Below are 26,803 nucleotides of genomic sequence, written 5' to 3'. Positions count from 1 at the left end.
ATAGACATATAGATCAATAGGAAGAATAGAGAGCCTAAAAATAAACCCATACCTATATGGTCAATTAATCTATGACAAAGGAGACAAGAATACACAATGGGGGAAAAGACAGCCTCTTCAACAAATGGTATTGGGAATACTGGACAGCAACATGCAAAAGAATGAAACTGAACCACTTTTTTACACCATATACAAAAATAAAGTCAAAATGGATTAAAAACCTATATGCAAGATCTGAAGCCATAAAACTCCTAAAAGAAAACATAGGCAGTAATCTCGTGAACATATGCCTTAAAAATATGTTTATGGATGTGTCTCCTCAGGCAAGAGAAACAAAGGTAAAAATAAACTACTGGGATTATACCAAAGACAAAGTTTTCGTGCACAAAGGGAACCATTAACAAAACAAAAAGGCAACCTAGAAGATATTTGCAAATGATATATCTGATAAGGGGTTGATATATAAAGAACTTATACTACTCAACACCAAAAAACAAAACAAAAAACCGATCCAATTAAAAAACGGACAAAGGAAAAATAGACATTTTTCCAAAGAAGACATATAGATGGCCAATAGATACATGAAAAGATGCTCAACATCTTTGTATTTGTGTATGTGTGTGTATACATATACACACACATACAGATATGTACCCACATATATATATACACAATGAAACATTACTCAGCCATAAAAATGAATGAAATCTTGACAGTTGTGACAACATGGATGGATCTAGACGTTATTATGGTAGGTGAAACAAGTCAGAGAAAGAAAAATACCATCTGATTTCACTTACATGTGGGATCTAAAAAATAAACAAAAACAAATGAACAAACAAACAAACAGACTCTTAAACACAGAGAACAAACTGGTGGTTGCCAGAGGGAAAGTGGGTGGAGGGACGGGCAAAATAGAGGAAGGGCATTAAGAAGTACAAACTTACACTATAAGATAAATAAGTCATGGAGATGAAAAGTATAGCATAGGAAATACAGTCAATAATATTGTAATAACATTGTGTGGTGACAGATGGTGATTACACTTATCTTGGTGAGCACCGAGTAATGTATAGAATTGTCTAATCTGTACATTGTACAGCTGAATTGTAACACTGTACATCAATTATACTTCAATAAAATCAAATAAAGTTTAAAAAGTACAATATTTTGGGGGCACCTGGGTGGCTCAGTCAATTAGACGTTTTGACTCTTGATTTCAGCTCAGGACATGACCTCAGGGTCATGAGATCCAGCCCTGTGTCAAGCTCTGCCCTGGGTGTGGAGCCCTGCTTAAGATTCCCTTTGTCCCTTTGTCTCCTTGCTCTTTTCTCTCTCTCTCTCTCTCCCTTTCTCTCTCTTTCTCTCTTTCTCTCTCTCTCTCTCCCTTTCTCTCTCTCTTTCTCTCTCTCTCTCTCACACACACACACACACACACACACACACACAGTAAGATATTCTCAAACCACTGCCTCCAAACCTTCCAGCTCACTTACTCTAATACTCTTATTTAAATAATTTACTTACTCTAATACTCCTATTTAAATAATTTCTCAACTTCACTGAGATCTCCAATCCATTAACCTCACTACTTTTTTCACTATCCATCACCACCTCTATATAGTTACTTCTCTCTTTCCCAGCTTAGAGTCCCTGGTTCATCAGGGGAATCAATCACTTATAAACGTCCTCAACTCTCTTGCCCCTCTCTCCTTGTATTATTTCAACTCTAGCTGAGTCCCATTATCAGCTCCTACAATGAAGCTGTTGAATGTTCCTGGATAAAAGTCATATAACCGGGATGACTGACTTGTCACTCATGTTATAATGATTATAATCTTCAAATAGGCTCTCATTCCTTCTTGGCAATCCTAGAATGTTTCTATAGAAAGTTTGATTTTTCAGTTTCTCAAGATAAATAGTTTGTATTTTATCCTCCTTCCTCAAACCTTGTTCATACCTCACCTTCTGTACTCTCAGCCTCTGACCTTCCTTTAGATTTAATAGAGAAAGTAGAAGCCATTCAATCAGAATTTCCTCATTTACTCATTGTGAAATTTACCAATCTATCAGAACTTAATCTATCTTCTCTGTTTTATCTCTTGTCCAACAGAAATTCCTCCACTTGTGGAATATTACTCAGCCATAAAAAAGAATGAAATCTTACCATTTGCAATGACATGGACAGAGCTAGAGAGGATTATGCTAAGGGAAATAAGTCAGTCAGAGAAACATAAATACCACACGATTTCACTCGTGTGGAATTTAAGAAACAAAACAAATGAGCAGAGAGAAAGAGAGAGGGAGAGAGGGAGAGGGAGAGAGAGAGAGAGAGAGAGAGAGAGAGACAAACCAATAAACCAACAAACTCTTAACTACAGAGAGCTGATGGTCACCAGAGGGGAGGTGGGTGGGGGAATGTGTGAAATAAGTAATGGGGATTAAGGAGGGCACTTGTTGTGATGAGCACCAGATATTGTATGGAAGTGTTGAATCACTCTACTGTACCCCTGAAACTAATATAACATTGTATGTTAACTAACTGGAATTAAAATAAAAACTTAAAAAAGGAAATTCGTCCCCTTGTGCTCTGGATCCAGTACCCTTTTGCCTTCTCAAGTATCTTATTCCTTCAGTGGTCCCCACTCTCTCTCCTGTATCACCAATCCCTACCTTTCCACTGAATCATTCCCATCAGCATAACCTGTTCCAGTAACTCTTATCCCAGAGCTTCTTTCCCCGATCCTGTATCACACCTTAACTACAGCCCCACTTCTCTCTTGTTCTCTTTACCATAGGTCTTCTCTATAGCTTTATAACTAGTTTCCCATCTCACAGTCACCCTTCAGCCCAGTTTTATCTGGACTTGCATCTTCATCACAGTATTGAAACTGCTTTTGTCAAGGTCACCAAGAACGCCCATATCATCCAATCTAATGGGCTCTTGATCTCAGAGTAGCATTTGACAGAAATGACATTTCCTCTCTGTAGCTCCATACTCTTCTCCACTCTGGCTTTTCCTTTGAAGCCTGAACTCTAAGTATTGGAGACAGTGCTCCACGCTACTTCTTATTTACCTGTTCTTTGCACAGGTGAATTTATCCAGTCCCATGGCTTTAAATACTGATGCCTTCTAAACTCACACCTTTAGCACAGAACTTCACTCCTGAGTTCCAGATTCATTCAATGGCTATTCAATCTCTAGTTGGATGTCTATTAAACATCTCAATAGCTATAGTCCTAAATACAACTTCTGATCTCTTCCATAAGTCACCATTGCAATAAATGGCACCATCATCCAGTTTTCAAGCCAACAATTTAGAAGTGATCCTGCAATCTCCCTTTCCCTTATTTCCCATATGTGGCAGCCATGCAAACACACCTCTCAGATCTCTGATCACAGGGAGCACTACTGGCTGATGTCCCCAGTTGCTTTGCTCTGAAATCTATCACCATCATCCAGGCTGCCCTTCCCGTGGATGGCTTCCAGCCAGAGAATGCATGAGGCAGGGTCACAAGACAGGCCCATTCCTGGGAGACATAGGACTCCTCTGATCCGGGACATTGGGTTGAGGACTCCCCATTGGCTTTCTTGAAAGCGTCTTAGAATTGCATCATATCTACATTTTTCCTACCCATTTTTTTCCTGTCCTTCATGAGAGTTGAATCATCATCCAGGCTAAAGTTTTTCCCAATCCCCTTCAGAGCCGTCCCTGATTTTCCTTCACAGGTGTTTTCCCCAATAAGTCTTTTGCGTGTTTAATCTAAACTTACAGTCTGTTTCTCAAAGAACCTGAACTAACACACCACAGCTGAACTGTCAGCAATTTCATATTATTTCTGTTTCCTAAATATACCTCTTGCAGCCATCCACTTCTCTCTATTGCCATCATCACTGAGAAGAAGCTGTGCCATTTCTCCCCTGGATTACTGCAACGACTGCCTACTCTTCAATCCATTCTCAATACAGTAGCCAGAGTGATTTTTTTTTTTTTTATAGTAAATCAATCATGCCACTTCCCAGCTTAAAACCTTTGGATGGTTTTCCATCATGCCTAGGGTAAAATTTAAACTCCCACGACCGCCACAAGATACTTTAAAACCTGGCTCCTGCCTATCTTTTTAGCTTCATCTCATCACTTTCCTCCTTAGCCTAACACTCACCAAGCTCCAGCCATAGGAGTGTCCTTTCTCTTCCTACAAATTGTCAAATCCTTTCCTGCCTCGGGGCCTTTCCACTTGCTCTCTCTTCTCCATATATTACTCTTCCCCCATCTCGTCAGAGGGTGGGCTCATTTTCATCCTTAGCACTCACCTTAAATGTCCCCTCATCAGCGGGGCCTCCTCCACCCCAGCCATCATCTCCACCCAACATTATCCTATTTCCTCTCAAGTAGTTACCACTATCTGTAACCACTTGGCTTAGTGTCTGTTTCTTTCACTTGAACAGGAGTAGGCAAATTATGACCCATAGGCAGCCAATTATTTTTTTATGGCCCTTGATCTAAGAATTGTTTTTACATATTTAAGTGTCTGAAAAAAATTTTAAGAATATTTCACAACACATGAAAATTATGTGAAATTCAAATTCCAGTGTCCATAAATAGAGTCCGAACACAATCACTCTCATTTAGGTTATTATCTGTGGCTGCTTTACCACCATAACCGCAAAGTCGAGTAGCTGCAAAGCCTAAAACATTTACAGGAAAAGTTTTCTTCTCTAAACATTTATTTATTAAGTTACCTCTACCCCAACATGGGCTCGAGCTCACAACCCCAAGATGAAGAGTCGCATGCTCTAGCGACAGAGCCCTCCAGGCACACCCAGAGAAGGTTTTCTGACCACTGCATTAGAATGTGAGTGCCGTGGGTTAGGGGCATTGCTTGTCTTGTTCAGCCCTTCACTCCTACTGCCTGGTCCACAGCTAATGCTCAATTTATAGGATGAATCAATCTTCCCACTCTCCAGGGACTACTACTATCTGAGGGGGGGTGGGTGTAGGTCTCATTGGCTTCTTCTGCTCTAAGACCCAGGCAGAGGAACTGGGAACCAATTATTATTGGCACTGGAGAAGTACCTTGAAAACAGGACCGAGTTTTATTCCTCTTGAAATACCTAGCAAAGTCTTTTGCACAAGGTAGGGTGCTGCTGGAAGCTGGAAAGAACTCTTTTGGGGTTGTTGTTGAGATAAAATTAAAGTCATGGAAAGGGCTCAGCATAATGTCAGATGTACAGAAGAGTTCACTAAATGTTCGCTCCTGCCTCAATTTTCCTTGCTGTGATGGGCATAAAAATATGGGATAGTACAACAGACTAAATTAAACAAGAATGTTCTGCGTGAAATAGCTTTGGAAACTACAAACACTATCCGAATGGACTTATCCAAGCGCGAGCAGAATGTTATTAAATCTTTGCATTGAGCAGCCCAGTTTGGAGAGAAGGACCCTCACCTGGGAGTGAGAAGACATAACTCTTCCTAACTCTTACCACGTAACTAACCCCGAACAATCGCAACTTCGGTGTTGTTTCTCTTCTTCATGTGTAAAAGCAGCCTCTGCGCGGACACGACATTCCTCTGAGGTCCAGCCGGCGTCTCTCTGCCAGGTCTTGGCTTTTCCTGCCGGTACGCAGCCCTCCCACTCTCGCCCTCAGGGTCCGGGGGCTGCGGGGGCCTGAGGGGCGGGACCANGGCCGCGCCGAAGGCCGGGCGGGCCGCAGGTCAGTCGGGGAGGCCGCCTACCCGGCCCCGCCCGTGCAGAGGACCCGGGCGCCGGGTGGGCCGCGGGCCCGGGTGGCGGCGGGGCGCCCCGAGGAAGGGCCTGGATCGCGCCGATATCACGGGCGCCCCGGGCTGCAGGCTCGGGCTCCGGGCCGACTGGGGCCCCCGGGCAGCTGGGAGACCCTGGCGGGGCTTTCTGGTGTGCTAGCCCCTCCTCCTTTCTTCCCGCATCGTGGGAGGAGTGCGAGTCCTTTGAGCAGCGTTTCTCAAATGGGGTCCGCGGGCGGACTCCCGACCCCATCTCAGACTTTCTGAAACGGAATCTGTGCTATGGCCCGGGAATCTGAATTTACAGCAAGCGACTCTGATGGTTTTGACGCAAGGGGGTCACAGAACCGCAGTTTGGGGCATTTTGCCCTAGGGCAGGGCACTTCCGACACAGCAGGGAGTCTAAGTGGGTACATTTGAGGATGAGGCCCCGTGACTGGCCTTGAAATGGTGATGGATGGTTCTCTGCCGTAGGAGAAACTAAGGCAGGGGTATCTCTTAAATCCTTGCACGCAGGGTGCTGCTGTTTTCCTCTTGTCACAACAAAAGTCTTCAGATGGACAGATGCTTAGTGAATGAAGTGCCGGGTCAGGAGCCTTAGGGATGAAAGTGCTGAAGTAGGCAGTGTGGGGTGCAGCAGAAAACTTGGAGCTGGTCCTTCTGACCTGGATTGGGGGCGACTCCACCACTTACCAGCAGGGCAGCCCTAGTGTGGACCCTGCGCACATCACTCTGTTTCTTTCTCCAGTGTCCTCATCTGTCAGTAGGGACAGTAATTCCTATCCAGTAGGGCTTTTGTGTGAATTAGGTAATGTCTGCCAAGGGTCTCCTGCAGTAACTGGCACCTAATAAGCATTGAGTAAATGGGAATTATTAAGAGTGATGTAGATTCTGCCTTCGTAGGGCTTATGGTCCCCCAAATTAGGGGTTAAATAAGTGAGATAAAACGTGGAGAGGTACAAAGTATATTTGGTGGATGGTGCACGGATTCTAACTGGGGGATGCTGGGGAAGGTCATGCAAGTCGTGAGATTTGCCTGTGGCTTTGAAAAATAGATGGATTCCAGGGAGCTGGCGACTGGGGCAGCATGAGCCCGTTCCATCCCATGCTTCAGAGGTGGTTCCTTCACATGGATCATTGCCTGTTGCTCCTAGGACTTCTAGGCAGCAGCAGAAGTCACACTGATAAGTGGCTTTTGAAAGCCGGACCATTGGTTCATAAGAGTTTCTGTCTACTGACCATGTTTGACACACATTGCTTTCATCAGACACCAGCGGTCTCCTTTTCCCAATTCATTGGAGACTGGCTAAATTGGAGCATCTACAAAAGGATGCTCGTTGATCCCACAGTAAAAGTGAGTTGCCATGAATATAGTTGAGCCTCTTGACAGCCATTTTACATGTGCTGTGAAATGTGCAGTTCCATCAGGAGCACCTTTATCATCACAGTTTTGTTTTAGGTTCCATAAAAACACTGCAGTCACCTTCGGTTCATCCATCTCCAGAGTAGATTAAGAAATCAAATCCTTAAAACTTCTCTGAAGCTTCAGCCATTTTAGCCTGGAGAAGCCAGATGATGCAGAGGTGTTATTTGTTGCTCTTCTGCACCAGTCTGGCTACTGGTGTACATAAAATTCTGATAAACTGTATATTCCTTAGTTACCTAACCTAGGAACTACAATTATTGTTAATAATTTCTGCTCTTGTGTCTCCTTAAATCTCCAGAGCCAATATCAATCCCTCAGTGTCCACCTTATGGAAAAATTTATAGGATTATAGATAATATTTATCCTTTATTGAGTACTTACTCTGAGCCAGAGACTGTTCTATATGTTCTGTCAGCTTAACTTACCTTTTTATATGTTCTATCAGTTATTCCTCTGATAGTCCTTTGAAGTAGGCACCGTCCCTGGCTCCATTTTATAGATGAGGAAACAGGCAGAAGATAAGTATTTGCCCCACCCTAGTAAGTGGTAGAGCCTCGTAGCCTAATCCTTGCTACATGCTGCCCCCCTCTGCAGCCTAGACAGCTCCCTCAGACTTATTGTAGCATAAAAAGATATGTGAATATCAAAGAACATAAGCAAACCTCACCTTTGCTTTATATGTGACAAAAAATGCATTACTTTAATTCTTTAAACAGTCATTTCAATAGCTATGCTTTGGTTGGTGATCGTTTATCATTTACAAATACTCTGAGCCAAAGTTTTCCAGCTTCCCAGCATATCTCAAAACTTCTTTCATATTACATAAAGTCCTTTGATATTGTCAGTGCTGAGGAATTTATTTTAAGTCACATTAAAATGTATTTTATTATCTCCTTAGTGTATTGTTGGAAATATCAGCAGTGATTGTTCTTTGTTTTCACAGAGGTAGACCAAGACCACCATTATTTTGCCGTTTCTGAAAGTGTTTGAAGGCAAAAATTCAGGTGTTGCTGGGAGCAATGGAAGGTCACAAGGCAGAAGAAAAAGTGTTAGATATTCTTCGACTGAACGTCAGTGGCTGTATTTATACAGCCAGACGGGAGTCCTTGTGCCGCTTTAAAGATTCCATGCTGGCATCCATGTTCAGTGGTCGTTTTCCTCTAAAAACAGATGAATCGGGTAAATATCTAAAGTCTGTAAGCATGATCATAAATATTCATTAAAATAGTCTGGTTTAAATTCCCTTTGGTTTTCCTAATTACAATAGAATGTATTAGACCGGTATACTAATTATTGAGACCATTAGGCCTGTATGGAGACTTATTAAATACATGGAGAAATGAAATACGGGTTTCCAGAATCAGTGATGCTGTCACTACTAGTTGACAGGAAGACTAATGCATGTGAAGGCCTACCATGACTTCATCATAGGGATTGATTATTTTTGGAAAGTTGTAACATTCATGCAACTCCATGGATAAAGGTATTGAGGCTTCTCTGTATTCCTCAGGTTAAAACATTGAGTTCTCTGGAGAAAGAGCCACCCTCCTAGTTCACAAGGCAGTCAGCGGCAGTGCAGAATTAGCGTGAAACTTGCCACCTAATCTAGCTACGTAGCCTAGTGTGGGCTGATGTGCACACGACAAAATGTCCGTCACCTAGTGGTAGAGAACTGAACATTGGTGTTCCAGAAGAAACTGTAAAGCACAAGCATAGGGATCTGGGCTGCTCTCCCTGCTTGGAGTCCTCTGGCGTTTACTGAACCCACTACCGGTTGGAGAGAAACCTCAGCAATGCCACTAAGGCATTTTGCACCTCTTTGGTATTCTGGGACTCAGAGAACCAGTCTTGCTTCTGTGTCAGAAAAGAGGGAGTGAGAAGTCTTGAGCATGAGGGGCTGTTAGGAACCCTGGGTCTTGAGATAGTGCTTTGCCAGCTCAAAGGGGGTTGAATGAATGGAAAACACCAATGGTTGGTGCCTGGGGCATGATGGCCATGTGGGCAGGAAGGTTGTTGGTGAAAAGATGGTAAGCAAGGATTGCGTTTTTTCCTGTCCCCAAATTTTAGCTTCTTAATCCCTTCTACTCTAAGCTACTCAAGGGAGAAAAGGAATTATTGAGTAACCTCACACCAACTCTGCTAAATTGTCTAAGAAAGCCTTTTGTCGTAAAGTAGTACCAGCATAGCATTGGGAGCCCCGGGTTTATATGTTAGTAACAGTACCAGTCGACTTATGGCCAAACATGACACATTAACGGGGATATCGTCATTAGGGAGGAGCTCCATACGTCTTTCCTGGCTGGACAGGGCTGAAGGGTAGGCCTACATTTCAGGAGTAGTCTGGGGTCTCTGTGGCTTTTGAAGGGCCACAGAGGGAATATGGTCATTGCATCCAAAATCCCCAAATGGAGCTCGGAATACATTTTCCTGTATGGTAGGTGAGAAAACAGAGGATCACCAAATTTGACTAAACCCATTTGAACAGTAGCTATCTTCAGTCTGATTTTAGTTTGACATGTTGAAATTTTATCACGGTCATACGTATTTATGCAATCATGTTTGAACTGAATGTTTTCTAGGGGCTTGTGTTATTGACCGTGATGGACATCTATTTAAATACCTTTTGGATTATCTTCATGGAGAAGTTCACATTCCCACAGATGAGCAAACCCGCATTGCTCTGCAGGAAGAGGCGGATTACTTTGGCATCCCTTATCCGTACAGCTTGTCTGACCACTTGGCCAATGAAATGGAGACATATTCTTTAAGGTCAAATATAGAACTTAAAAAGGTCTTGGCATTTTCTTAAGTTTTAAAAAATATATATGTATACATATATATTCACTTTTTATACACAAAGGAATGTGTGTTATTTTGCATAGCCTGTGTTGCCACATAAACCAAACGTGGGAAAGTTTTACTTTTTCTAACTTTTGAAGACACTTTTCTTAATTACTATTAATTATTTTAAGGCCAAAATCCTATGTTGTAGGAAAGTGTATTACAGTGCCACTCAAAGGTTTATGGAGTGTTTATTTCTCATTGAAGATTTAATATCTTTTGATGGCTTTTTTAATAGAAATATTCTGCTCTTTAGGTTCTTCGTAAATTAACAGCAGTACTGTAATATATAAGGGTATAGTGGTATTATTTTATTTACTGAAATGACTTTAAAAGAACGGTCATGATAAGTAAAAGATTGTATAAAATCTCCTACCTGATTTAGTGAGTGTAGCAGTTTATTACTAAGTTAAAACATCAGTTTGATTAATTTACTTTGAGATCAGTAAATCTCTTTTTAAAGATGCTTCCCCTTTAAATCACATTTTAAAGATCTTTACATGACTTGAAAAGCTTCATTACCTGTTTTTGTCTTATTGATAAGTATTATATTTGCTTTTAGCACCTTTGGGGATCTAAAAAGAAAATATTTTTCCTAGATAATTAATAATAGTGAAAACTGATCTGAATTGATTTGGTTTAGACATCGCCTTAGGAGAGCAAGCCGACGGTATGGTTATTAGGAGTGTAGCATGAAGAGAAAGTTGATTTGGTCCCAGATCCCCTTCAGGAATTTGCACGGTTGTATGAGTTCTGCCAAGGGAAGTTATTTAGAAATGAGTCGTCAGTTATTTGGTGCTGTTTGCCACGTCTGCAGAATGGGGCTAAAACACCTGACTGGAAAGTTGGGGTGGGTTAACATTCCTCTTCTGAAGTCTCAACTCTATAGTCTTTTATTTCTGTTTTATATGCAAAAAGGACACAGCATGTGCACATTCACTATGTCAGCCAACACATATTTATCTCAGATGTCGTAGGTGCAGAGAGCACTGCTCTAGGGACTCTGTGGGACAAGAAGAAATACAACATACAGTTAGATAGCAATAGTAAATGAAAATGTAAGACATATTAGGCTCCTATTTTCATTCGAGTCAGTTAAATATTAAGCATCTCCTCCTTTGGGTCAGGCACTATTCCAGGCACTTGGGATACTAGACAAAGCAGACAAAAGTGCCAGTCCTCGGGGCGCTCACAGGAATAATGTTTTTTCTCTCAGGGAAGGTCCCTGCCACTCCAGTGGGTGAAGCCCTATTGCTCTGTGTCCCTAGCACTTCATCGGCTCACCTGGTAGCACTTACACTGTGTGCTGATGGCTTATCGACTGTCCGTCTTTTACGTTACCTATAACTCAAGGAGGGCTGGGACGCTGTGTCCAGGACCTTAGATACTGCTCACCACATTAGTAGCTTCTTAATATGCAAATGAATCAATGAATAGGTAGATAAATGCTAAAGGAGTTCTACAGTTTGCATTGAGTTCACATATTCATGTCTTTCAATGGAAAAGAACAAGTTTATCTGGTTCACGATTGAACTTGGAGTTAAAAATAAGCATCAGCCATGAGGCTTAGTCAGTAGAAGGTGAAAGGAAGATTGAGTCAAATGGGAAATTGGGAAAATAAAGGGAAAAGAAAAAGGTCTTTTAGTCATATGAAGATTTTAAAATTAAAAATAATGTTGGTAGTGAGGTTAATGGAGGAGAAAGGAAAATACAATTTCCATGTGGAAAGGATTCTGTAGAGGAAAAGGTGTTGGGTTTGTGGGTGGTGTTTTTTGTGATTTGCCCCACCCCCACCCCAAATTCAACAAAAGCATGTTTGGTTTTTCAAGGCATAAAGACTGGCCGAAATTTATAATCTTTTTATTTCCCTTATGACCAACTGAAATTGCAGCTTTACATGAAAGTAATAGAGCAAATTCATTCTTACTTTACTCAATTAAATTCAAATTTTGTATATTTTTTTGCTCCAGGCTCTAACAGACTTCTGTGATTCATATGGTTTAGTTTGCAATAAGCCAACAGTCTGGGTTCTCCACTATCTTAACACATCTGGTGCAAGCTGTGAGAGCAGAATTATTGGTGTATATTCCACAAAAACTGATGGAACAGATGCTATTGATAAGCAGCTGGGAAGAAGAATTCACAGTAAAAGCATTTTTAAAAGGTATGTCCATATTTAAATATGAAAAGGAACAAAATAAAGTCTCCGTGTCTTGTAAGAGGTGTTACTGAATGTAGTATGTGGTTGACTCGAGAATAGAAAGGATCATTTACACCAGGGCAACATGCAGCGCGAGCCCTCATGGCTGTCAAGACAGGCCTGCTTCATGACATGTATGTAAGCTATAGGACGTCCGCAGTGGTCGAGCATTTTGCCTCTCAACTGGGAGTGGGCATCAGAATCCCCTGAGAGGCTTTAGAAAAAAAGGAAAGAAGGAAAAGCAAAGCCACCTGCCTGGCTGTCTCCCCTGGACCATCGTCCAGGAGCAGGAGCACTGCTGACTGGAAGACAGCAGGCCCGTCAAGTGGCTCAGGACTGGCCTGTGCCTCAGTGTTCTGTTCTGAGAAACGATGAAGGACTTCCCTGGTTACTCCCAGCCTTAAAATTCTATGATTCGAACATGTCCAATTCTTAAGGGTTATTCTCTTAATATTTTTTCTGTAAATTTACTTCACATTGGTCAATTCGGTTAGCAATCCTGTTTTGTTTTGTTTTTTAATTCTCTGGGTGGTTGGATTGGGTCACATATTAGTGACTAATGAATGACCACATGAATTTGCTTATTAGGTGATGAAATACGTCGTTTTCTGAATTCTCTACAGGATGTTTATATAAGATATATGAGTGCCTGGCATAATGCTAGGAAAGTTTTAGTCAAAGGTGAATCTTTTGGGTGCCTGGGTGGCGCAGTCGTTAAGTGCCTGCCTTTGGCTCAGGGCATGATCCCGGCGTTATGGGATGGAGTCCTACATCAGGCTCCTCCTCTATGAGCCTGCTTCTTCCTCTCCCACTCCCCCTACTTGTGTTCCCTCTCTCGCTGGCTGCCTCTATCTCTCAAAAAAAACAAAAAACAAAAAACAAAAAAAACGAATCTTTTAAAATTTTCCTGGGCTTAGGTAATTTTTTTAGAAAACTTATTTTTAAAAATTTGTTGATTTGTCTGCACAGTCTATATTGTGGAATTAACAAGTACTTTGCCACGGTAAAAAGAGATCAAATGTAGGTTAGCATGAGTATAGTATATTATACTCATAGCATATAATATATAGTATATTATCTATAAGCTTAAGGAAGGGTCATAGAAGAGCAACTATTCAATGCCAACATATTTTCCCCCTTAATTAACAAGTACTTGGTGAGTATCTGTTAGTTGTGTGTGTGTGTTTGTGTGTGTGTGTGTGTGGATATACACACACATTCATACTTAGGTAGTATGTTTTCATCACTTTTTGCAATATTTCTAGAGAGGCGGGAAATAATGTTCAGTACATTTGGAGCTATTATTCAGTAGCTGAACTGAAGAAAATGATGGATGCCTTTGATGCCTGGGAAGGAAAAGGTATAGTACAGTTCTTTTATTTCATGGCAGAAGGTAGACCTTTCCTTAATAAAACAAAGTAAGCTCAAATGCTGCATTTCTTTTTTTGAGAAAGTACTTCTTTGTATAGGTCAAGTATTTCTTTGTATATTTGTCACCTCATAGTATCATTGATTGATACTTAAAAATTTTTAGACCTCTTGGGGCACCTGGGTGGTTCAGTCGGTTAAGCGTCCGACTCTTGGTTTCAGCTCAGGTCCCGATCTCAGGGTCATGAGGTCAAGCCCCTCATCGGGCTTCATGCTTAGTACAGAGTCTGCTTGGGACACTCTCTCCCTTTCCCTCTGCCCCTTCCCCCTGCTCTCTTCTCTCTCTCTCTCTCTAAAATAAATAAATCTTTAAAAAAAAATCTTTACGCTGAGTTGCTAGATATTACTAATAGTTTATAATTCAGTAACCTAAAAAACAGTTTATAATTTCAGCATCTGTTAGTTATGCTTATATAGTTCAATTAAACAGCAGTTTATTTAGCACCTACTATGTACCTAGCACTGTTCCTAGGAAGTATACCTTTAAATTAAGCATACAGTGTACAATCAACAGAAAAAAGGAGGGCGTCTGGCTGGCTCCATCGACGGAGTGTGCAACTCCTGATCTCAGGGTTGTGAGTTTGAGCCCCATGTTAGGTGTAGAGATTACTTAAAAGTAAAATCTTTTAAAAAAGCGGGGGGGGGGGAATTAAAAAAAGAGAAAATGAAAATAATGCCACAGAAGTGTCTGAAGAATGCTTAGGAAACTATCATCTTTAAATGCACACTTTGGAATTTGACCATTTTTACCAACTGTTCATATCATTTGATAATAATAATAATGCTGTTTAGTATCCAGTATGATAAGTAGTTTATATTCAGTACCTCTTAGTCTTAAAAACAATTCTGGATGCTGTTTACCATTTCACTGATGAGAAAACTGAGTCTCAGAGAGACCATGCCACTTGCTTAAGAATCACAGAGGGTTAACTTTTTTATGCCTAACTTTTTTTTTTTTTTAACTAACAAGTATGTATTGAGTGCCTCTTAGGTGCAAACCCTATAAGAAGTCCTAAAGTTGGGTCCACAGATAAATAAGACACATCTAATTGGTCCTGAAATGATCTTGAAAGCTGGTAGAGACAGACATTGCAAGTCACATAAGATTGAAGATTGAGAGGAGGAGGCTTTTAAAAACTCTCCCATCACCTGTTTCTCCTTCAGGCGGGGTGCTACCACCAACCCTTCTCTTTTTCCCGACTTTGTCCCCCTCACTTTTCCTCCTTTATTTTTTATTTTTTCTAAATCATACCCCTCAAGCAGAAAAAAAGTGCTGTTCTCTTTAAGCTTTTTATTTTAGATTTAATTGACTTTGAGACGCTCAGGCTTAAGTTAAGGAACAAACCCCCTGGTGTTGTGTGTCTCCTATTGTGCCTCTGGACTGGCAGACTGCCCAGGAGGCTTCAGGAGGGCCCTGGCTGGGCTTCTTTCTCCACTGACTCAGGAAGCTGAAGGGGAGAGCTGGCATCACTGATTTACAGAGCATAAGACTGATTTTAACTTTTTCGAGAGCATGTAATGAAGTATCATTGGTATTTAACACCCTTCTGGAAGGCCTGTGGAAAGCCATCAGAGAGGAAACAGAAGTAAGAGAAAGAATTATTGGAAGGAAGAAGACAGTTAGTATTTGGGGACAGTATGTCTTTTTAGAAAACCCAAAGGAATCAACTAAAGGTATTTTAAATGATGAGTTTAGTAAACCAAACTAGCTGGACAGAATATTAAGTAAACAAAGACCAGCTTACTTACGATAGATTAGCTAGAAATTATAGGGGAAAATCCCATTTACAATAGCAATAAACAACAAAATAAGTAGGACTGACCTATCAAGAAATACTTTGGTGATGTCTTTTGTGAAGAAAACTGCTAAAATATATTTATCCTTCCATCAATTCATCCATCTATAAAAAAGGAAGACAGATTATGGTGAGACATACCATTTTCTTGAAAGGGAAATCTATTCAGATAGATTTTATAATATTCATTACAAATATATCAGTTCTTCTCAGATTAAGTTATAGGTTTGACACAATTCCTACCAAAATATCATTAGAACTCTTTGGGAATCTTGAGGAAATGATTCTAAAATTCCTTTGAAAGTATAAGCCAGTGAAATAGGAACATTTTGGGAAGTAGAAGTCATTAGAGGAATGAGTCTTAACTGTATGATAGTAAAAATACTATATAAGGATTTGTAATAATAAGAACCATTATGTTTCTGGTACAAGAATAGATTCAGAGATCAGAAGTAAATCCTGATGAAGTTATAAGAATAAAAATACTATGTGATAAGGAGTGTTAAATATCAATGTAAAAAGATAGATTTAATAAGTAATTGAGAAATATATTTGGGAGAAAACAGAACTTTAGCCTCATGTCATTTATCAAAATAACCCCAGGTGAATTTAATGGATGAAAAATGAAGCTAGAATAAACTATAATGAAACTTAAGCAAATAAGTGATTTCTTAATAGGAAAATAAATCATAAAGACAAAGATGAATAAATTTGATTACATAATATTTAATATATTAAATATGAAACAACAAATTATAAATAAAAGTAAAAGGCTAATAAAAACCTAGATAAAAATGTTACATTACCTGGACAAAGAATATCCTTAAAATAGAGAGGATTTATCTAAGTTGATTAGAAAATCAATTCAACCCCTATTGTAAATAAATGTGCAAGGTTCATGACCACAAAATTTCCAGGAAAGGAGATAAACCAAGAGGTTCAAACTCATTATTTATCAATGAAATACATATTAAATAAGAATTATTTTTTATACAAGATTAGTAAATATCTCTCATGAATTCTTGGCAGGAGTACAAATTAATATTACTTTATTGGGAAATAATTTATCATTACATATCAATAACATCAAAATTGTTCATATTCTTTGACCCAACAGTTCTACTTCTAGGTATCTACCCTAAGGTTATAATTAAATCGGACAAAGGCTTATGAACAGAGTGTTCAATTAAGCATTATTCATAATAGAAAAAATTAAAAAAATATAAATGACTGTAATAGAGGACTGAATACATATTGGTACATCTATGGGATATAGTTGAGCAATAGCTATTAAAATTATTTTGAGTAATTTTTTACATAGATGAATGCCCACGATAAAATAAGCTGTCATGAAAGATCAAAAGCAGGAAACAAAATTAAATATAAAGTGTTATGTGCCTACCGTATGAATAAGAAAAAGACTGGAATCAGAGTCATCAGAGTGTAATGAACTGTAATTCCTAGTTTTAGGATTAGAAATGATCTTGATTTTTTTGTATATACTTTTCTATATTATGCAAATTTTGTACAATGAAAGTGAATTACTTTATAGGCAGGAAAAAAATAAAAGTTTTTAAAATAAATTGTGGTGTATCCATATAATGGAATACTACTCAGCAATAAAAAGAAATGATCATTAATGTGTGTATCGTGCTAAAGAAGCCATACACAAAAGACTGAATACTGTATGATTCCATTTATATGCCACCCCCAAAAAAGGCAAAACTAGGGAATGGAGGGGAGGGCATTGACTGCAAAGGGGTACAAGGGAACTTTTGGGGTGATAAAAATGTTCTATGTCTTGACTGTGGCTATGATTACATGACTGTATACAATTGTCAAAACTCATTGAACTGAGTACTTTAAAAGGGTGAATTTTATTTTATGTAAATTATATCTCAATAAACCTGACTTAAAAAAAAAAGTCTTAATGGATGGGATTTGGGAATGTTTTTGTAGCATAAGTAGGTTTGGGAGCATGATCAAGCAGTTCCAGGAAATTATTGTCTTAAAATGAGGTCCATAGGCTTCTGTGAGTATTGGATATATTTATCATATATAATAATTTATATGCTCAACTTGCTAAGTTAATATTTATTACTAAGTCTTTAATGATTAAAAGACAAGACACCAGGGGTACCTGGGTGGTACAGTCAGTTGAGCACTGGACTCTTGGTTTTTGGCTGAGGTTGGGGTTGTGGGATCGAGCCCCGTGTTGGGCTCTGCACTTGGCATGGAGTCTGCTTGAGATTCTCCTTCTGCCGTCTCCCTCTGCCCCTCCTGCTCATGCTCTCTCTCCCTCTCTCATAAATGAATCTTTAAAAAACAAACAAAAAAACAAGACACCATATCCATTCCTGGGACTTCAAAGTTACTTTTTTAAAAAATGTCAGTCAATTTTTATTCAGCATCATTTTTTAAGCCTTTTAAAATGCATCTATATATAATTTTTTGTGATTCTTTTTTAAAAAATTGAGATGAAATTCATATAACATAAAATGAAAGTATACACTTCAGTGGCATTTACTGTTAACAATGTTGTATAACCACCATCTCTATCTAGTTGCAAAACATTTTCATCACCCCAAAAGGAAAGCCAGTACCTGTAAGCAGTTACTCCCTGGTCTCTTCTGTCTTCAGCCTCTGGCAACCACCAATCTGTTTTCTGTCTCAATGCATTTGCCTGTTCTGGATATTTCCTGTAATGGAAATCATACAATACATGACCTTTTGTATTTGTCTTTTTTTCACTCAGCATAATGTTTTTGAGGTTCATAAAAATACATTTCCAACTTTCATTCAGAAACTTAACCATATTCAAAAATTAAAATGTGTTTGGGGCGCCTGGGTGGCACAGCGGTTGAGCGTCTGCCTTCGGCTCAGGGCGTGATCCCGGCGTTACGGGATCGAATCCCACATCAGGCTCTTCTGCTATGAGCCTGCTTCTTCCTCTCCCACTCCCCCTGCTTGTGTTCCCTCTCTTGCTGGCTGTCTCTCTCTCTCTGTTGAGTAAATAAATAAAATCTTAAGAAAAAAAAATTAAAATGTGTTTGACCATAACCTTGGCCTAACCCATTAACTCAAGATTATTTTGCTTGAAAAGGTGCTTATAGGGTAGTGAGTGATAGCTCAACTTTACACAGTGGTTGCCTCTTTACAGAGTGGTTCACAAAATATACCTGATTTGAAGATTACTGCCACCCAATGAGGTAGATAGGGCGGGAGTTAGAACCCTCACTGTCCAATCCTTACATGACTGTCAACACTATGATTTATAAAATAAAGGCACCTAACGTCTCTTTAGTGTTCAAGTGCCAGGCCATACTAAGCATGTTGCATTTATTTACTCATTTAATCATCATAACCAGCCTATGAAGTATGTACCATTATCATCATTTCACAGATGAGAAAATTTAGGCACAGAAAAGTAACTTTCCCAATGTTGCACGATCAGTGAGTGATAGACGTGGCATTCAGACTCAGGCAGGCTTGGCTCCAGAGCTTGTGCCTTTAACAGCTCATCTGCCCAGGACCCATATGAAGACCTGCTGATGATCAGGGGTGGAGCTGGGGCTGGTAGCCAGCAATTCCTAGACCTGGGTTATGAGCTGGGCCACCATTGCCTTGGCTCTTCTCGGGAACACTTCTTGTGTACACCTACCTTCTTCAGATGCAAGGCATGAATTTCAAACTCCTTCTGCCTAGTCTTACACAAAACAGTGCTGCTGAACCTTTTGTAGTGGATAGTGGCTCTCTACATAATGCCTTTTTATCTTCCAGGTGTTAGCTACTGGCGGGTGCCTCATGAGCTGATAGAATGTTGGACTCTGGAAGAGCGGCCCTTACTTGGAAGCCTCCATCACATGGCCCCAATTCGAAAGAGGTTATCTGGCTCTGTTGATATTGTTTTTTGTTTTTTTAATGTGACCTGTATTTTACTGCCTTTATTGGGGTCTAGTGGAAGATGTGGACAGAAAAAACAAGCAGGAATGGTTTTATGGAGAATTCTCCTCTGTGTTGTCATTCTCTGGTTTATTAAGCATTATTTTTGATTCATGGATAAGATAATGATAATGATGAGTTAGAAGCAGCTGCGAGGTCCCAAAGAATCATTTGATTCACTTGAGAAAACTTAGTTATGTTCAGTAGTTTTAGGGTTGAATATATTATATTTGCATTCTCTACTACATGTCAGTGTTCAGATCACCATGCCATTATGATCCTATTTCCAGGATCAAAGTTCATTATGATATTTTTTTTTGCCTCTGAAAACACATCAGTGCTGATGAAAGGGAGAAGACCTGGGGGATTACAGTTACACTTCCTGTTCAGGGGATGATCTTTGTGAAGTGAAACTGATGCAAGCAGTAGAAGGAGCAGGCAGGGTTTCAACAGTGGTTGTTTGACAGTTTTCAGGTCATTTCAAATAATATTCTCTGTGACTTTTCCTTCATTTTGTTAATGTGGTATATCACATTGACTGGCTTACAGATGTGGAACCATCCTTGCATCCCTGGAATAAATCCTGCTTGATCATGGTGTATGATCCTTTTAATGTATTGTTGAAAATGGTTTGCTAATATTTTGTTGAGTATTATTGCATTTATATTCACCAGGGATATTGGCCTGTAATTTTCTTTTCTTGTGGTATTCTTGTCTGGTTTTGGTATCAGGGTTATCCTGGCCTCATAAAAAGAATTTGGAAGAGCTCCCTCATCTGTTGTTTGGAAAAGTTTGAGAAGGATTGGTATTAAATCTCCTTCAAATGTTTGGTAGAATTTACCAGTAAAACCATCTGGTCCTGGACTTTTGTTTGTTGGGAGGTTGTTTTTGTTTTGTTTAAAGTAAGCTCTAGGCCCTACATGGGTCTTGAACTCATGACGCCAAGATCAGGAGTCCCATGCTCCACTGACTGAGCCTGCCAGGTGCCCTGGGAGCTTTTTGATTACTGATTCAATCTCCTTATTAGTAATCGGTCTGTTCAGATTGTGAATTTCATCATGAGTCAGTCTTGGTAGGTTGTATGTTTCTAGGAATTTTTAAAAAGTTATTTTTAAATTTATTTCCTTTTTTAAAAAAACACTGAAGTATAGTTGACATACAATGTTATATTAGTTTCAGGGGTACAACATAGTGAATCAAGAATTCTATACATTATGCATTACTCACCATGCTAAGTGTAGTTACCATCTGTCACCATACAATGTTATATAATATTATTGACTATATTCCCTATGCTGTACTTTTCATTCCCATGACTTATTTATAACTAGAAGTCTGTACCTCTTAATCCCTTAGGAATTTATTCATCTCTTCTAGGCTGTCCAATTTGTTGGTGTGTAATTATTTGTAGTAAGCTCTTATGCTCCTTTGTATCTTCATGGTATCAGTTGTAACACCTCGTCATTTCTGATTTTATTTATTTGAGTCCTTTCTCTTTTTTCTTGGTGAGTCTAGCTAAAGATTGGTCAATTTTGTTTATCTTTTTAAAGAACCAGCTCTTAGTTTCATTGATCTTTTCTATTGTCTTTATAGTCTCTATTTCATTTACTTCTGCTCTAATCTTTATTTCCTTTCTTCTAATGATGTGTAGTTGTCACTCAGCTGTTCTTTAGGATTTTATTTTTTAAGAGGAAATTGTTCCATATGTAGATGTAGACTCAGTGTATCTGTAGGAGGAGGTAAATTCAAGATTTTCCTACATCACCATCATGAACTGAAAGAAATCTATCATACGGTTTTGATATCATATAAAAAATCATACGATCATCTCAATAGATACAGAAAAAGCATCTGACAAAATTCAACAACAGTTTATGACAAAAATTCTCAACAAAGTGGGAATAGAGGGACTACACTTCAACATAATAAAGTCCATATATGACAAGTCCACAGCTAGCAACATACTCAATTTGAAAAGCTGATAGCTTTTCCTTTAAGGTCAGGAACAAGACAAGGATGCCCACTCTCACCACTTTTATTCAACATAGTACTGGAAGTCCTAGCCAGAGCATTTAGGCAAGAAAAAGAAATAAAGGGCATCCAAATTAGAAAGGAAGAAGTAAAACTGGCACTATTTGCAGTTGGCATGATATTACACATAGAAAACCTTAAAACTCCATCAAAACTGTTAGAACTAACAAATTCAGTAAATTTCAGGATACAAAATTAATAACTGAAAATGTTTGTTTTTGTACACTAATGATGATCAGAAAGATAAATTAAGAAAATCCCATTTGCAATTGTACCAAAAAGAATAAAATATCTAGGAATAAATTTAACCAAGGAGGTGAAAGACCTGTATATTGAAAACAATAAGACATGAAAGAAATTGAAGAAAACATAAATAAATGGAAAGATATTCTGTCCTCATGGATTGGAAGAATATCGTAAAAAGCAATCTACTAAGCTACCAAAGCAATCTACAGATTCAGTGCAATCCCTATCAAAATTCCAATGGCATTTTTTTATGGAACTAGAACAAACGATCCTCAAATTTGTATGGAACCATAAAAGATCCTGAATAGCCAAAGCAATCCTGAGAAAGAAGATTTGACAAAGCTGGAAACCTCATGGTCCCTGATTTCAAACTAGCAGAGTCCCCCCGTTATCCACAGGGGATATGTTCCAAGACCCCCAGTGGATGCCTGAAACCATGGATAGTATTGAACTGTATACGTACTATGTTTTTTCCTATACATACATACCCGTGACAAAGTTTAGTTTATTAATTAGGCATAGTAAGAGAGTAATAGCAGTAACTAATAAAATAGAATAATTATAACAATACACTGTAATAAATGTTATCTGAATGTGGTCTCTCTCTTAAAATATCTTATTGTACTATACTCACCCTTCTTGTGATGATGTGAGACGATAAAATGCCTATATGATGAGATGAAGTGAAGTGAATGACATAGACATAGCGTTAGGCTAAAAGTCATAGCATGAATGACATTGTGACATAGCGTTAGGCTACTACTGACATTCTGAGGACAGTCAGGAGGAGGATCATCTGCTTTCAGACCATGGTTGACTATGGGTAATTTAAACTGCAGAAAGTGAAACTGTGGATAAGGGCAGACTATTGTATATTACAAAACTATAATAATTAAAACAGTATGGTATTGGCATAAAACCAGACACATAGATCAGAGGAACAGAATAGAAAGCCCAGAAATAAACCCATACATATATGATCATCTAGTTTACAATAAAAGGAGCCAAGAATATACAATGGGGAAAGGGCAGTCTCTTTAATACATGCTGTTGGGAAAACTGGATCCCTGGATCCCTATCTTGCACCATACACAAAAATTAATTCAAAGTGGATTAAAGACTTGAAAATAAGATCTGAAGTCATAAAGCTGGAAGAAAACAGAGGTGTAAGTTCCTTGACATAGGCCTTAGCAATGATTTTTTTGTATCTGACACCAAAAGCAAAAACAACAAAGGCAAAAATAAACAAGTGGGACTATATCAAACTAAAAACTTCTGCACAGCAAAGAAAACCATCAAAATCAAAAGACTATCTGCTGAATGGGAGAAAATATTTGCAAATCATGTATCTGATAAGGAACTAATATCTGAAATATATAAGGAACTCATACCAAAAAAATGATTAAAAAATGAGCAGAAATATCTGAATAGACATTTTTCCGAAGAAGACATACAGATGGCCAACAGGTACATGAAAAGATGCTCAACGTCAATAATCATTAGGGAAATGCAAATCAAAACCACAATGAGATATCACCTCAGATCTGTTAGGATGGCTATTATCAAAAAGACAGGACATAACAAATGTTGGCAAGGATGTGGAGAGGGTGCACTTATGGTGGGAATGTAAACTGGTGCAGCCACTATGGAAAACAACATGGAGGTTCTTCAAAAAATTAAAGGTAGAACTACCATATGATCCAGCAATTTCACTTCTGGGTATTTATCCAAAGAAAATGCAGAGTAACTTGAAAAGATATATGCACCCCGATGGTCATTGCAATATTATTTACAATATGGAAAAACTCAAGTGTCAATTGATGGGTGAATGGATAAAGAAGATGTGGTATATATATGTGTATACACACACACACACACATATACAATGGAATATTATTCAGCCATAAAAAAGAATGAAATCTTGCCATTTGTGACAACATGGATGAACCCTGAGGGCATTAAGTGAAATAAGTCAAAGACAAATACCGTGTGATCTAACACAGGGAGCCAAAAAAAAAAAAAAAAAAAAAATCCCAGCTGATGAATACAAAGAACTGATTGGTGTTTGCCAGAGGCAGGGATGGGGTGGGGGAGGGAAGAAATGGGTAAACTAGGGTGGGTTTTTGTTTGTTTAAATAGAATGTTTTAAAAATTAAAACAATGCTTTGCCTTTAGACTTTTTATAATGAATGGCAAACTCAATTCAAGAATCTTTGAGGGTTTGTCCAGTACCTCTCAAATTCAAAAAGCATCCAACTATACCTTGGGCTTGACCATTCTAGCCTCCTAAAATGCGTTTGGCAGAATGCTAATTTTACTGGGTGCCAAATGTAGCATTACAGAATTATTGGGAAATATGGATCCAGCAAAGTTAAACAGGTGTCTTTACTTTAAAACTCAGAACCTTTGTTAATATAGTGTAAAGTTTCAGGAGGAGAGTAAAATATGCAATAGCATTTCTCAAAGAGTTTATTGGACTGTGAAACAGTAAATTTACTCAGTAACTCTTAAAAAACTGTTGTTCTGGGAAAACAGAACAACAACTTGGGATCATCCTGGTTATCCTCTGGATCACGTGAGGATTCTTAGGAACCAAGTGATGTATAATTCTAGTGTAACGTACCCTATTTTAATTTGTCGTTCATATTAACATTATGGTGATCTTATTTTTTAACATTATGGTGATTTTAAGAGTTTGTATTCAAGCAGAAATAATCTTATGTAAACTTGGTGATTTACTTATTGACCTTGGTGGGAGAGGAGCTGAGGTAGGCTGATCCCTCTGAATCTCCTGACTCAAATTCTTGATGAAAACGATTTGCCCCTGAAGATAAAACTTTGGAGACGTTTTCATGGGTCACCCAACCTGTAAATGCTGACCGTAACATGCTTCTGTATTCACAGGAGACTGATGGCGTTCAACGAAGAGGAAGACGAAGGTGTGAATTGTAAGACTGGTCCCAAGCCAGTCAGATTTCTGGGCCCTTCCACCAGCACCCAAATTAAAGTCAAGAACTCGGCGTCGGTCAGGGTGTCCCCGGCTGGCACCCTGCAGTCTGCCTGCGGAAAGGCAGCGCTGCGCTCCGAGCCGCCCAAGGCTCCGTCCCCGAAGGGCACTGCGCTGCCGGGGCAGCCCCAGGCTCCTCGTGGGGCCGGGAGCGCTGAAAACGGAGCCGCGCACCCACCTCCCGCCAAGGTCCTGCTCTCGGACAAGAAGGCCGCCCCGCCCCGAGTCATAAAACTGAAGCGGACTCCCCTGTGCGCCGCTGGGCCATCCCCGCCTGCGGGCGCCGCAGCCAGGCCCGCGGGGCCCCCGGTGTCGGCCTCGGAAGCCCCCGGCGCGCACGCGCGGACTGAAAACGGGCGGGGCCAGGCTGATTGATGGAAGCGTGGGCGCCGGACCTCCCGCTCGCCTCCCGGAGCACCTGACCGGTGCGCGGCACAGTAGTGGTGCTGTTTCTTGGTGCAGTAGGGTTGGGAACTTGGGTTTCTCTTTAGGATCATTACGGGAAAAATGAATTGTGTCACGTGGGAATGGAAGAGGGAGACTTTAAGTGGTTGGGCCTATCTTCTCCCAGTTTTGAAATGGTTGTCTACTGACAGTTTGAATTCAGGTTTTTAATTTTTTCTTTGATGGTTCATTGGTGTAAAGGCAACAAAACATACAGTGAAATCATCACTAGAGAAGTCCACCTTGTTGGTGAATAATTATAGACTAGGCACTCCTAATGTTACTCATTGCTGCCCATGGCTGAATGGGGTTCCATATTCCCTTCCCTGTACTGTGTCACAGCCAAGAGATTTGAGAGAAAATGCAGACCCAGGTGAACTCCCTGCAGGTTTTATTCTGTCTCAGAGGTCTTCCTGAAAAGAAATGAGGAGGGGAAAAAAAAGTAATTTAAGATCATACTTTGACTCAATTGAACTTTTTTCTTTTCCTAGATTGTTTTTTTCTTACTCTTTTTTGCTAGCAGATTTATTTATAGAGCACAAGAAGATGTCTTGGAATGAGAACTGTGTAGCACGTCTTCGGAATGAATCGTTAAAATATTTTAATTTGGATAGTGAAGTTCTGAAAGTACTTTGAAAAAGAAGTTAAACGTTAACTTTTAACTAAAGTTACTACTTGTTTCTCAGGAATGACCACTGAGGAGTCATTCTGACTATACAATATGATTTTTATGCATAAAATTCCCACTTAACTTGAACTTAATATTTTTAAACAGAATATTTTGATTAATCCTCTATTTTTTCACAACTCTTCAGTTGTATGTGTTTACTCTTACATGTTAAGTTTTATAATTGGATCCCATATTTCTACCTTCAGTAAGCAGTATGCCTTCAATGTATTAAACGTTAAGTTCATAAAGCAGGGTATTTTTTATTCAGTGCTTATCATTGTACTTGCATTACTTTGAAAGAGTAAACATACTCAAAACATTATTTCTTACAAAATAAAGTAAAAATTTTCCATGAAAAGTAACATTTTCCATGACTGTACTTATTTTTAAGCCTTAGAACCCTTTGAGGTTTTTTGTTTATGTAGTTTATTTATCATAAAATTCCTTTCTTGTCTAGGTAATATATGAAATAATTAAACCAATTTTGGATAGCTATCCAGATACCAGCAGCCTTTTATTAGGTGTTTTATTTGGCTAGGAAAAAAGTGAATATTCAGCTGATGGTTCGTGAATGACATTCCCCTGTGGAATATAAAAGTAGTCACCTTGAAAAATAGTATTACAAAGAATCCAAGCATTCTGAAAATCAAAGATCACAGTGAATTTTGAGAACTTCCATTTCAGACATTACTAGTATTGCTTGATCTAGGACATTTTGAATTGCTGATTCACATAAGAATATTTTATGCCAATGGTACCAATGAACTTGCTTGATGCAGGGTTGCCATGAAATCTTCAATCTGTAAAAAATGCAGTATTTATGAAGCACAATAAAGCAAAGTGCAATTAAACGAGGTGTGCCTGTACTCGCGGGTGATTCTGTGAACAGCCTGCTCTTCTTTGCTGCTAACAGTTTAAAGGAAGTCTACTGAGCACATCTAGTCTATAAGCAGAGAGTTTTGGGAATAGCCACCAGGCTGTGGTGCAGCTGAGGTGGCAAAGAA

General features: G+C 39.2%; 2 protein-coding genes and 1 long non-coding RNA gene across 4 annotated transcripts in view; 1 reads left to right on the top strand and 2 right to left on the bottom strand.

Annotated features, from left to right (window-relative positions):
* The window catches only part of SGO2 (shugoshin 2), a 62,718-nt gene extending 57,078 nt beyond the window's left edge, over window positions 1–5,640 (bottom strand). Inside the window, exon 1 of the mRNA XM_034654923.1 lies at window positions 5,489–5,640. The gene's annotated coding sequence lies outside the window, so the exon portion shown is untranslated. The remainder of the gene's footprint in view (window positions 1–5,488) is intronic.
* A 50-nt stretch (window positions 5,641–5,690) lies between these two features.
* Window positions 5,691–26,648, top strand: KCTD18 (potassium channel tetramerization domain containing 18). The gene is made up of 7 exons (XM_034654922.1): window positions 5,691–5,719; window positions 8,138–8,373; window positions 9,774–9,985; window positions 12,006–12,199; window positions 13,501–13,595; window positions 19,240–19,342; window positions 24,583–26,648. Exons 2-7 carry the CDS (start codon window positions 8,214–8,216, stop codon window positions 25,058–25,060), a joined length of 1,242 nt encoding a protein of 413 aa, XP_034510813.1. The 5' UTR covers window positions 5,691–5,719; window positions 8,138–8,213; the 3' UTR covers window positions 25,061–26,648.
* On the bottom strand, window positions 10,735–24,678 carry LOC117801118. Of its 2 annotated transcripts, none has more exons than XR_004623555.1 (4): window positions 24,559–24,678; window positions 18,063–18,158; window positions 15,487–15,564; window positions 10,735–11,038 (listed from the first exon to the last, which is right to left on the bottom strand). It is a non-coding gene; the product is annotated as an uncharacterized LOC117801118 (long non-coding RNA). The 2 variants fall into 2 exon arrangements; XR_004623556.1 differs by having other exon boundaries at window positions 24,545–24,675.
* Window positions 26,649–26,803: the final 155 nt, after the last annotated feature.

This window comes from Ailuropoda melanoleuca, chromosome 2 (genome assembly GCF_002007445.2).
Source record: "Ailuropoda melanoleuca isolate Jingjing chromosome 2, ASM200744v2, whole genome shotgun sequence".
NCBI classification, from domain to species: domain Eukaryota; kingdom Metazoa; phylum Chordata; class Mammalia; order Carnivora; family Ursidae; genus Ailuropoda; species Ailuropoda melanoleuca.
The sequence above is the reverse complement of the archived record's forward strand: the minus strand, read 5'-3'. Positions and strand labels throughout refer to the sequence as shown.